The 12,605-nt window shown below is 47.6% G+C and overlaps 1 protein-coding gene across 5 annotated transcripts in view; it reads left to right on the top strand.

The window, feature by feature from the left end:
* Positions 1 to 12,605, top strand: part of MTMR14 (myotubularin related protein 14) — a 47,573-nt gene that overhangs the window by 18,580 nt on the left and 16,388 nt on the right. For all 5 annotated transcript variants that reach the window (XM_077116649.1, XM_077116646.1, XM_077116645.1 and 2 more), the window contains exons 8-13: positions 2,874 to 2,944; positions 3,562 to 3,636; positions 8,439 to 8,505; positions 10,152 to 10,237; positions 10,538 to 10,614; positions 10,869 to 10,905. In XM_077116649.1, the coding sequence (XP_076972764.1) occupies positions 2,874 to 2,944; positions 3,562 to 3,636; positions 8,439 to 8,505; positions 10,152 to 10,237; positions 10,538 to 10,614; positions 10,869 to 10,905 (413 nt within the window). The remainder of the gene's footprint in view (positions 1 to 2,873; positions 2,945 to 3,561; positions 3,637 to 8,438; positions 8,506 to 10,151; positions 10,238 to 10,537; positions 10,615 to 10,868; positions 10,906 to 12,605) is intronic.

Below are 12,605 nucleotides of genomic sequence, written 5' to 3'. Positions count from 1 at the left end.
GCTTTAAAGTTCATTTGCAGACTGTGCTCCTCACTCTCAGGAGATAGTTGGCGGTTTCTGCAGACCATGAGGTTCTCTTTGCCAAACAGTGATTGTTTACGTTGTCCGAGGAACTAGACAGCACACTCTTTATCATTTAAGTTCCAAACAGGACTTGGTTTAGAAAAATAGTTTTGCTTGAAGTTTGAATACCACTGCTCCAGAATATTAGCAGAAAGCCCTTTCAGCTGTAGTTTGGCAATTTATTGCAAGAACCCCAAAATGTTAACACCTTTTTATTTATTTATTTTTTTAATCATGGGCAGGCACCGGGAATCGAACCCGGGTCCTCTGGCATGGCAGGCAAGCACTCTGCCTGCTGAGCCACTGTGGCCCACCCTTTTAACACCTTTTGACCCGGTTCTTCTGGTAATGTCATTAGGCGATAATCAAGTTGGTTTATGGTGACCAGTATTCACTATGTTTATAATTGCAAAGCATGGGAAATTTTTTCATTAATCAGCATAAAGATTAGGTGATGATGGCATGGGTAGAATGAAATATTTCATAGTCTTAGAAAAATGCTTAAACTTTTTGACTTGGGAAATGCTGAAGATGATAAACAGACTACAAAAATACGTCAACAGTAGTCTCAACTAATGTAAGGGGAAAGTACTCACAAAAATAAGGAAAGAAATTTGCCAAAATGTTAAGATGAGAAAATCTGTTTGAATTTTTTTCCCTGTTCCCCAATATTTTATGCATTATGTTTGACAGCTCTGTATTGGATGTGGGGTGGCTTCAGGGGTGAGCCCACATAGAACACCTGGGCAGGGTGGGGTGCCATTGTACCCTCAGAAGTGGGTAGGAGAGCATTTGACTAGATAGACTTAGGTTCTTGAGGGTTTTTCCCTTAACATACGTGTATTAGTTAGGTAATAAGAAGAAAATTACCATTATCCGAACCAAATCATGATATTCAGTTTGATGCCATTTAAGGGTTTTCAGCTGAGCCTTGTAATGCCTTTGAAGCTCAGGCAGGAACTTCAGTGGTGTCCATTATATCAAACTAACTGGAGCTTAAACTGGCCCTTGAAAATGAGAAGTGTTCCATGAGCACTTCCTTCTGGGCACCAAAATAGACTGGGCTGTAAACTGCAGAACAAGTCTAATTTGTTTCCTCCTTCAGTGAGTTGCTGCTCTCACCCCGCTTTCGAGAAGACTCGTGGGTTGGGAGGCCTGTTCAAGAACAGGTACTGAGTCTTTCTTAATTCTGTCAGTTTCTCACAGAAAACTGCTTCTGCATTAAAGGCTGGTCTGAGCTCAGCTGAGAGCCTGGGGTGTTTTGTTGATTTGAGAAGCTAGAATTTGAGGAACAGAGCACTCGAGCTCTTTTATCCTGGGCTTATGAGCTCGGGGCCTGTCTGATACTTCTTATTTTTCCCAGTGAGACAAGAATAGTCTGAAGTGTTATAGCCAAGTATTATTCCCTGACTTCAGGGACCTGGGAGGATTAGAGTGCCAAAGTGTGTGTAATCAGAACTGAGTTTGGAAATTATATGGAGTGGATCTTCAGCCCAAGAAGTTCCCTAGGTCCTGCTCTGCAGACCCTCCTCTCTAAAGGAGCTGACCTTAGATAAGAACTGGGCCCAAGAATTGCTGGAGAGTTTTACATGAATTTTTTTGGCCTGCGGCCTCTGATATAATTCAGACAGCTCTTGTTGCCTTCAGGGATATCAGCAGACTTGGATGTCTGGTCAAAACCATGTGACCTCTGAAGTTTGCATTAGCCCTGGCAGAGGAACTGAGAATAACTACAAGAAGCTGCTTTCAAAATACCTAGCTTGAGGCACCCTCTTCGGCCAAGGGGCACGCATCATGCTTTGGTGCAGCCAGAGTCAGCAAGTGAAAACCCTGGTCCTGGGGCAAAACTCACTTTCTGACCACAGTCAGGTGACCCCGGTGGTGAAGAAATGTGGATGCCTTTGAGCCACAGGATGGCTCAAAGGAGCCTGTTGCCAGGCTCTTGTCACAGCAGCGCAGTGGCAGAAGCAGGATGCCACCGTCCAGGCTGCTGGTCTCAGGGCTGTGCTAATTGCTTTATATGTATTAATTCAGCTCGTCCATAAGGTTCCATTTTACATATGAGGAAATCAAGCCTTAGAGAAGTTAAACAACCTCTTTATAGTCACAGAGCTAAGTGAAAAGCTGAGATTTGAAGCTGAGAATGTTACCAATGCTCTGTCCTCACTGCTGTTCCTCACTGTATTCCTCTGGGCTTACCCTGGGGGAGTTTCTTGGGATTTTTGTAGTAAGAGGCACAGAAAAGCACCTTTTTGCCAGGATTTTTGGAGATGGGAGTATCTCCAGAGTACCTTTTACATTTCAGGTACTGTCCATGGTCCTTTCCAGTATGTTTGAACTTTGGGTGCTCACTAGAAGCCTGTGAGGTTATTACCCCCCATCCTACCTCCTTGTTTTAGAGGTGGGGGAGAATTATAGGTCCCCTATAAATTGAGGGGTTGTCAGAAACATGGTGCTGGGGCTCAAATTGGGAGCCATGGTTTTGTTTATAGGCTTTTGACACTGCAGGGACCTGTACAACAAGGGACCTGAAACAAGGGGAGGAGGCCACTAACCAGTGGGGACAGGTAGCAAGAGATGCAGAGAGGTGTAAAGGGGGCAGTGCCTCACCGAGCAGGGCTGTGACTAGAACCCAGAGTGCGGTGGAGGATCCTCCCTGGCTTTCACCCACGCAGTCTAATCCCTACCCCTGTCAGTGTTGGCCTCATGTGAGGCCCACCAGCCCTCAGGACCCTGGCTTAGCCCCAGGCTTCTCAAGAGACTGGGCTCATACAATACAGGAAGTGTTATAACCTGTTCTTCTTTTCCAGGCTGTGAATTTTTCAAGGAATATAAGGATCGGGATTACATGGCAGAAGGACTCATTTTCAACTGGAAGCAGGTATGAGCAATAACATTTGTTAATGTGGGTCTTAGGTTTGTTTGTAAAAGGAGACCAAGGGGAACAGCTAGGAATCCTTTGAGGGAAAACTACCACCTTTTTCCTTTCTCTTCTCATTCCTGAACAACTCATTTTTCTCCCTCTTCCCTGTTATATACACGTTTAAATCCTTACCATATGTACTTTCCTTCCCCCTGATTAATCTCCTCCTTTCTTTAAAGGAGTTGTTCAGAGGTAAGCTGGAAAAAGTCATTCCTCTTTCCGTAGCTGTCTGTGTGCAGATTGGGAGGAGTATCCTATTTCTTGCCCAATTGGTAGGAGCAGGTTCCAGGAAATCTGCTAGAGGCTTAATACAAGCTGATCATGTCTGTTTCAGCAGCAAACACTCAGATGTCTGAGGGAACTCCATTCGGCAGCAATGAGCTGTCCACTTTGTTGTTGAAGCCGTCACTCCCAGGCTAGTAAAAGTGTCTGGCCTGAAGAAGGCAAAAGCTGTGGGGGGCTTCCTACCTGGGGCTCTCACAGCCACCTGAGCCACAGCATCAGGGTCACGACCTGTCTTCTCACCACAGTTCTGGTGGCCATCCAGTGCCTCACGGGTGTCTCTCTGTCCCCAGGACTATGTTGATGCCCCACTGAGCATCCCCGACTCCCTGACTTGTTCCCTGAACATTGACTGGAGCCAGTATCAGGTGAGGAGTCTGACTCAACATGAGCAGGGCAAGGTTGGGGACAGTGGGGGTGGGATGGGGGTGGGGATCCTGGGTCCCTCATGTGGATGTACGACTGCCCAGCATCTGCCTTCAGCCCCCTCTGACTCCTGCCCTCTCACATCCCAGGAAAGGGAGGAGCAGCTTAGCTGTCTAACTCTGCCCCTCCAGATTTGCTCTTGTCCCAGATAATCAAAGCTTTCTGAACGTGCCTCATTCAAAGATTTGCATCCACCAGGGGGTTCTGTTTCCAGAGAACCTCATGGAGTGTGCTTCTCCAGATCTAGGCTTTAGGGACTTTTTAAATTTTTCTTGCTTTTTTTTAACTGTGTACTGCCAGAGGAAGCACAGAGCTGCTTGACCTCATTTGACTAAAGAAACCTTAAAATGACTTCCATTGTGTTTTTCTCCTCTGATCGTCTACCATAGAAGGGCCTGCAGTCTGACTGGATGTCCATCTTTCTACCTTGTTGAGCCCAGATAGTCTCAAAGGCTCCTGCACCACCTGCTTCAGCCAGGACAGAGTAGCTTTGTTTTTGCTCCACCTTCCCCACATCCTCAGTTGTCTCCACTTACTCACCTCTCCTCTGGCTGACTTGGCTCCAGGAAAACTTCCCTGGTGTGTGGGCGGGCTACAACTCCCTACCTTCCCCTGAGTCCCCCATCTCCACCCTGGGCATGTTGAGTTTACCACTGAACTGTGATCACTCGTTGACAGCTGCTTCCCCATCCCCAGCAGGCTCTGAGCTCCAGAAGGATAGGGACCCATGTTGGGTTCATCCCCAGCACAGACTGGTACAGTGCTGAGCTTGAAAGACTGAGTCAGTGAATAGCTAAAAAACATCCCATTTCTCCCTTCTTTTTCTCTGGCCCCAGATGTCAGTCATTCCCATCTGTCCCCAAGGCCTCCCTTTCTCAGGGAGGTCTGGTCCAGTCCATGCTGGGTGACTGTACCCATAGCCTCTTTTACCTTCCTCTCCTGATAGCAGGGATCATGTTTTCCCCATTTTCTCTGTATATCTAGCACCTGGTCACAAAGTAGATTCTCAGTAACTTTGAATGAATGAGTTATGGTGATGTTAGGTCTTCCCTGTGCAGCGGTTCCCCTAGAAACCCCGACAAGTTTATGGAAGAGACCAGGTCAGGGATTGGTGGTTGTAGCCTGGAGAAGAAACAGATTTGAGGGCAGCCCTGTCCCCTGGTCTTAGGTTCCAGGCTTTGCCTGGGCAGACTAAATGTCCAAAGAAATCCTACAGGCTTACTTCTTAATTCATTGCATGCGGAGAACTCAGGTTTCTTCTAAACCCTTCTGGCCTCATGCTCTCTCCTCAAGCAGGCGCAATCTGGATCTCATAGATTCCTCACCAAATCATTTTGCAGTTGCAGGGATTCAGTATATTGATTCTGCCAAGGATGTTTACATCTTTGGAAGGAGGCCCTGTGGTGTGTGCGTAAGGGTCCTGCTTGTGTGGCAGAGGCCCCAGATAACACCCAGGCTTGCTTGGCCTTGAGCAAAGAGCCTCACTGCCTCTGTAAAGTGAAGTTCATGACAGTTGTTTCAAAATTGTGGTAAGGCTCAAACATCTATGTGAAAACTTTCTCTAAAATACCAGACAGATTTGAAAGATGAAAGTTAGGAAGTAGGCTTGTTGGCTAACTCAGAGGAGTGAATACTAGTAAGATTCCAGGCACAAAGAAGGAGGGCCAGGTCAGGGAGTGCAGGCAGGTGTAGATTCAGCCAGTGCATCTCGCTGGACCTCCTGTCTTCTTGTCCTATTGTCAGGGTCATGGGGGCTCTTCTTCCCCACCATCGCCCAGGCCTCTCTGTACCCCACGTCTGTGTGGCCTTTCTAAGGTTCCCTTCCTGTGGTTACCTCAAGCTCAAAGTGTCCAAAATGGGACTGGCTGAAACCCACAGTGCCCCCAGCCACCATCGCCCAACTGCTCAGCCCGAAAACCTAAGTTCTTTTCTCCCCTACATCCATTACTACGTCCCATACAGTCTCTCAGTTTCTCTTCATTTTCATTTTTTCTCTTCCTTTTTTGTATGGCAGCTCCAGAAATCAAACCCAGGTCTCTGGCATGGCAGGCGAGAATTCTGCCACTGAGCCACCATTGCACCGCCCTCAATTTCTCTTAATTTTAATGGAAGCTAATTAGACATTTCTATAATTTCTCTACCTTTCATTAGTTCTCTAAAAGCTCTTTCTGGAACTGAAATCCTCTTGCCTCTATCTGTTCTGCCTATAGCTAGTCCAGGCCACTGTCATTGTATCACTTCTTGCTCTGACCACAGCCCCTTTGAGGAGTAACTGGGAATAGCAAACGTAAAGCACTTGAGGTGGTACTTGGCCAGTAGTCTGTGCTTCAAGGAGAGGGCAGGGTTGTCATTGTCACTCCGTGCCTTGAAACCTGTGTTCCTCAGGATACAGTTCAGAGACCTAATGTGGTTTACCTAGCTCTGTGCCATCGGCTTTGCCTGTTCTTGTGACTACCTTTCCCTCCTGTCCCCCCATCATCGCTGAAGATGTGCTGTCCTTCTTGTAAGTCCTGTTTTTTCTGCCAGAAACTCTCCTTTCCCTCAGCTTTTTTACTCATACTCTTTCATGTTGCCTCCTCCAAGATGCATCCCTGATATTTCATACAGGCCAGGGCATCTTCTCCAGTTACTTACTCCTTTGCAGTCAGCATACCTGCATAGGTTCACTGTTTTCCCCTGAGGACTGGGATTGCTGTGCTTGCCCTCAGGTTCCCAGTGCCAGGCCTTTAGGAACTATGGACTGAATCCTGCTAACTGAGTGGGGAGGAACCGTATGGCATAATGGGGGGGAATTATGCTGCTCTCCACAGACTGTATCACACTTTTCAGAGGCACACACATTCTTTGCTATGCCCACAAGCCTTCCATGGGCTGCTGCTCCTCTAGCTGACCTGAGACCACACCCTCAGGGAATGTTCAAGTTGTGCCTACTGGTTAGTCCTGAGACCAAGCGCTCAAGATGCGAGAACAGCCTCTGACCCAAAGGTTCAGTCTTGAAGAAGCCAAAACATGAGCCTCAGGTGGGTGATAGAGGTCTTGACCAGTGGCTTGAGTGTGACTCGGGCAAACCTCTGAAGGATGAATTGGAGTCTTCCAGTCTTAGACATGTACAAAAGGCATGGTGCTCTGTTCTTCCCCCTGGGGCTACCATCAGAGGTCCAAGAACAAGAAGGACAGAAACAAGTGTGGAGTTCAGTGGCCTCCTAGGTCTTTTCCAGGTCAGTAGTCACCCCTGACTTGTGTGTCTGACTCTGGAATTGTAGAAATCCCTGCAGAGCAAAACAGTGACTGAGAACATGAATTTCTGAGTCTGACAGGGCCAGAGGTCCCCCCAGCTCTGCCCCCCAGCTCAACTGAGCTGTGTGATATTGGGCTCCATCGGCCCAGCAACCCTCTCCTAACCCACCCCCACCCCCACCCCCACCAGGGCTGCAATTCTTTTCCCGGTCCTGGGAACAGAATGAACTGTCTGCCTCTCTTTGGTCGTCAGTGTCACCCTTACATAGTCACTCTGGCCATTAGACCTGTGAAGCTCGCCAGGCCTTGGTCACTTCCTGTTCTCTCCTTGCTGCTGCTGCTGCTGCAGTCTCCCCCCTCCAACCTTCCCCCCTCCCCCCGCCTCCTTTGTTCTGCCTGGCATCTGCTCTCCTACTTATCCTCACTCTGTGAGGCCACTGCTCGGGAAATCTTTTGGCAGTGGGTACATGAAGCCAGATGAGTTGAGAAACCCCTCGTGCTGCTCTGGGTAACAACTTTATTAGCACAGTGCTGCAGCAGCTGTCTCTGGAGCCAAGGAAAGTGGGTCGGAACTCTCCAGGGCCCGTGGGAGGGTCAGGTTATGAGCTTGTTTTAAATTCCTGGGAAAACCATTCCAATTACAGGTGCCATGTTTGTCTGCCCCACCAACTCCCCCCGCCCCCAAGTGCTCTCTCACTGGCATTTACAGCCCTCTCTATGCAGCCCAGAACCCCAAGCAGCAGTTGTTTGGAGCAACTGCCCCCACCAGGGAGAAGGTTGCTATAGAACTGAATTAAGCCCCTCTGCATAGTTCCAAGGTCTGGGTGAGCTACCTCTCAGTCTTGTCTGGGCCTTTTATGGGGGCTAAGACAGGGACTTCCAACTTCTGTCAGCTTTTGCTTATTTTCCATCTCCCAGCTCATGGGCCTCATGTCTAAAAGACTTTTTTACTAAACCAACTGCATTTATTATTTCATCAGAAGAGGGTATGCAGTGAAGAGCAGTGAGAAGCAAATATGTGTTTGATAAGAAAGTTGATGTTAGTTTCTGCGGTGTGATGACAGTGGAAGGGATGGCTTTTTCATGCAGCTTGAGCTATTAGCCCCCAGCTTGAGGCTCTTTCTCTACTTCATCAACTCCTTTGACAACTACACTGGAAGACCTGGGGTTAGAAAACATGAATGTGCAGTTGCTGGATGGCTGCTAGAGCAGGGAGTGGGGTATGGGTTGCCCGGACCTTTGCATCCTTTCCCTCCCCTCCCCCCACCCCAAACCTGCACATGGGTGACAACACACTGAGAAGGGATCTGTGGGGCTCAGGGCATTGGGAGAGGTCTAAAGGGGCTGTCGGAGCAGGAAAGCAAAGGTCTCCTGTGCAAAGGTCTCCTGTCATCTGCGTTTTCTTACTATGCAAACTTCTGTCCAGAATAAATTTTAGCATTTTGTTTTTAAAATACTTTTAAGTCCCCAAGCTGAGCCAGTTTATTTCATTTATCTTCTCTAACAGAGTTGGGACCTGGTGCAACAAACACAAAACTACCTGAAACTGCTGCTGTCCATAGTTAACAGTGACGGTGAGTCTGTCTCTTCCTGAGCTCTCAGCCATTCTGCCTTCTGGGAGGTTCCATTTTGTAACACTCCAGTTACCTGCTAGTTGGACCCACACACCTGTCACTCTGTAGAAGAGGGATCTGGGGACACCTTAGAATCCTACAGCTGGATTCTTGAAGACGATTATATAAAGATACAACTTTTACAATGTGTCTGTGTGATTGTGAAAACTTTGTGTCTGATGCTTTTATCCAGGGTATGGACAGATGAGTGAAAAACTATGGATAAATAAATAATAGGGAGGACGAGGGGTAAAATAAATTGAGTAGATGGAAAACTAGTGGTCAGTGAAAGGGAGGGTATTGGGTATGGTAATGTATGAGGTGGGTTTTTTTAAATTTTTTCTGGAGTGATACAAATGTTCTAAAAAATTATCATGGTGATGAATACACAGATATGTGATGATACTACAAGCCAATGATTGTACACCGTGTATGGAATATATGTGTGTGAAGATTTCTTAATAAAAATATATTTTTTTTAAATTGTGCAGGTGGGTGAATTTAACCATTGGCAGCTTTCTTCCCTTTCCTCAAAACCATATGATGCAAATTAAGAACTTGTTATCATCTAAATTACCCACAGGGTGTTTCTGTACTAAATCGTATGACCTCTGAACCTTGAGCATTGTGTGGGTGCCAGGATGGATCTTTAACTCAGAAAGATGAGGCTTGAGATCAAGAGAACCAGCCCTGGCTTCCCTCAGCAGGCACAGACCAAAGCCGTAAGAGAGCCTGTTCTCTGGAGGACACCCAGAGCAGTTTGCTCTTCCTGTTGGATTGAGCCTGTGTCCCATTCTTTGTCCCAGGGCAGGCTGGCTCCAACTCATTGCTGTCAATCAGAACATATTTGGAGTTGCATTTGCTTGGACAAATGTAATGGAGCCATTGAAGTACTTAGAGAAGATCATAAAGAACCTTTCCCTGTTTGTCAGGCCCACTAGTTTTTGTTGGCTTCATGGCTGGCAGCCATTCCATGCTTATTTCCTACCAATGGAGTTTCCTGAGAAGAAAGAAAGGACCCCTATCCCAATACAAGTACCAGAGCTCGTGCTCATGGGCCCGGTGTGGGAAGTGTCCATCCTTGAACCAGTCACTGTGGCCATGATTGCAAAGACAAGTCAGTGCCTACCCTTGGAGCAAGCCAGTCATTCTCTACCTGTACTGCTCCTTAAGGGGGCTTTTGGAAATATGTGTCTTGAGTTGGATGTTGCTGGAACTGTGGGAGGACTGCTAGTATTTGATTGGTGGGGGCTGGGGACACTAAATACCCTGTTTAGTGAAGAATTGAAAAATCCCAAATATCTGTAGTGTCCCCTGGGGAAACACTGGGCTGGGAAATGCAGGTCAGCCCTGCCTAAATAGTTTGGACAGAGTGGCTAGTCCAGGCTGGACTCCTTCCCCAGAAGAAAAAAGAGGGGATGCTATAGACAGGACAGATGCCCACCTTTCACCCCTTTCTGTACTGGGTTGGAGAAGGATCTTGGGGAAGAGAGAGAGACTCGGGTGCTAGGCTAGCCCCCTCATGCAGGGCCGGGTGGTGAAACGCGCCTTCTTATCAGTCCACTCTGGTTCTCTCCTGGGCCTCCCATTCTGTGGCTCCCGAGCAGACGACAGCGGACTGCTGGTCCACTGTATCTCAGGCTGGGATCGGACTCCCCTCTTCATCTCGCTCCTGCGCCTTTCCTTGTGGGCTGTGAGTATGCATGGGCTGGGGCATGGGTCAGCATTCAGGGGCCCCTGCCGAGATCTAGCCCTGGGAGTGTTAGGTTGCCTCCAGAAAGTAGAGAAGACTTGGAGCCATGGATCCCAAAAGCTCAGAGTAGATGTTTGGTTTAAACCTATCCCTGAGGTGGTTTGTCACCACTCCTGTTTCTCCCAGGGCCCTGGGTTGTCACTGGCTCGTGGCTGAGGAGGGGAGGAGGCAGGGGGCTATCCTTGTTTGTGCTATTGCAGAAAGGAGCCTTCTGATCTCATCTTTCCTGTTCCACTGCAGGATGGGCTGGTGCACATGGCCCTGCAACCTGCCGAGATCCTCTACCTGACTGTGGCTTACGACTGGTTCCTTTTTGGGTAAGCTTGAGAGGCAGGTCAGGTTTTGAGGTGGGGGGTGCAGGGGAAGAGAGCTGAAGCCTGGGGAGTGGGTTTCTATGTGAGTGGCATGGTGGCTACATGACCTGGCTTCAGAGGTGAGGACCAGCCTACCTCCTTAGCAGGGCTGGAGAAGCTGATACCCACCCACCCCTCACCCCCACCCCCAGGGCTCAAGTGTTCGTTTTGATCCTCTTGTCTCGGTGCTCCTCATTCCAACTTCTCCCTTTTTTCAGACACATGTTGGTAGATCGGCTCAGCAAAGGAGAGGAGGTAAGTGCTGCCCGTGGTGTGTGAACACGGCTCAGGGTTCCATGAGCCTCAGACTCCACTGCTGTCAGGAAGGACAAACATGCTTTGTCCATGCTGGTTCCCTTGCCTTCCTGGATGTCATGGTGGGAAAAGCTCAGGGAACCTGGAGCCTCCGCCCTTCCCTCTACCATATGGGAAGGATACTTGTCCATACGCCTATGTGGGGAGTTGCACAGCTGCCTGGGGCCTCTGTATATCAGTTCTTGCCTTTTCCTTTGACTGCCATCCTTCTTAAGGGTGGCCTTGTTTTCTGCACTAAACTTGAACCAATTTACAGGTCCTTTTTCTGTATCCCCTGTCCTTACCTCTGTAGCACATGTCTTCCACCTCTCTTCCCCCATTATAAAACTTTAAAACCTTCGAGTTCTTCATGCAAGCAGTGTGCGGCCACACTCCTCTGTGACTGTGGGCCTGACCCAACACTGCTGGTCAGCTCCAGGGTCTCCCACCTTTGGACTCTCTTCCTCCTTGCTCTTCAGATGTGGTCAGTATCATCTTCCTGTTCCTCGCTGCTCTTCATGCCTCATCCCTTTTACTTGAATGAACTTGTTTTCCAGCCTGTTTTCCCCCTCACAGCCATGGAGTCAACCCTGGGTTTGAGTTTTCCTAGTCCTACTTCTTGCCAAACCTCTGATTCCTTGTGCTGGCTCAGTAAAAGAATGCATTCAATTTTGGATAGCACATTATCTAATTTAACTTGTATGGTCAGTTTATTTGAGCACTATAATTACATGGAATTTTGAATAGGGCATGAGATCTTATTGGTTTGTACAGATTAGTGTGATGCCCTGGTATATCCTGGAGTGATTTGGGCAGAGAATAAAAAAGTTTTTGCAAAGTCCCTTTGGGGGACTTGGGGATAGGAAGAAATATTAAACTTCCCCACCTGGGAAATTCCTGATATTCTCACAAGCAGTGAGCAACCACTTCAATAGGCTGAGCCCTCAATCATGGGACTTGGCCCTGTGAAGTTTATTCCCACAAAGGAGAAGCTAAGCCCACTGGTAATTATGCCTAAGAATCACCCCTAGAGAGCCTCTTTTGTTGCTCAGATATGGCCTCTCTTCTGTAAGCCAGCTTGGCAGGTGAACTCACTGCCCTCCCCCCGCATGTGGCGCATGACTCCCAGGAGTGTAAATCTCCCTGGCAATGTGGAGTAGAACTCCTAGAATTCACCAGGACCTTGCCATCAGGGGATTGAGAAAGCCTTCTTCACCAAAAGGGAGAATAAAGAAAGGAGACAAAATAAAGTTTCAGTGGCTGAGATATTTCAGACACAGTTGCTAGGTTATCCTGGAGGTTATTCTTACACATTATATAGCGATCCCTTTTAAGTTTATGGTGTGTTGGAGTGGCTAGAGGGAAGTACCTGAAACTTTTGAACTGTGTTCCAGTAGCCTTGTTTCTTGAAGACAACAGTATAACTATATAGCTTTTATAATGTGATTGTGAAAACTTTGTTTCTGATACTCCTTTTATCCAGGGTATGGACAGATGAGTTAAAAAAGGAAAAAGATATTTATATGTGTGTGTTATTTTTTACACTAAAAATAAAAATAGTTAAAGAGAAAGCTTTAAAAAAAAGGATGAAAATTAAATAAATAATGGGGGGTAAAAGGGGTAAAAAAATTGGGTAGATTGAAATACTTGTGGTCAATGAT

The sequence above is a fragment of the Tamandua tetradactyla genome, chromosome 9, assembly GCF_023851605.1.
Source record: "Tamandua tetradactyla isolate mTamTet1 chromosome 9, mTamTet1.pri, whole genome shotgun sequence".
NCBI classification, from domain to species: Eukaryota; Metazoa; Chordata; class Mammalia; order Pilosa; family Myrmecophagidae; genus Tamandua; species Tamandua tetradactyla.
This window is presented reverse-complemented; position numbering and strand designations above follow the sequence as displayed.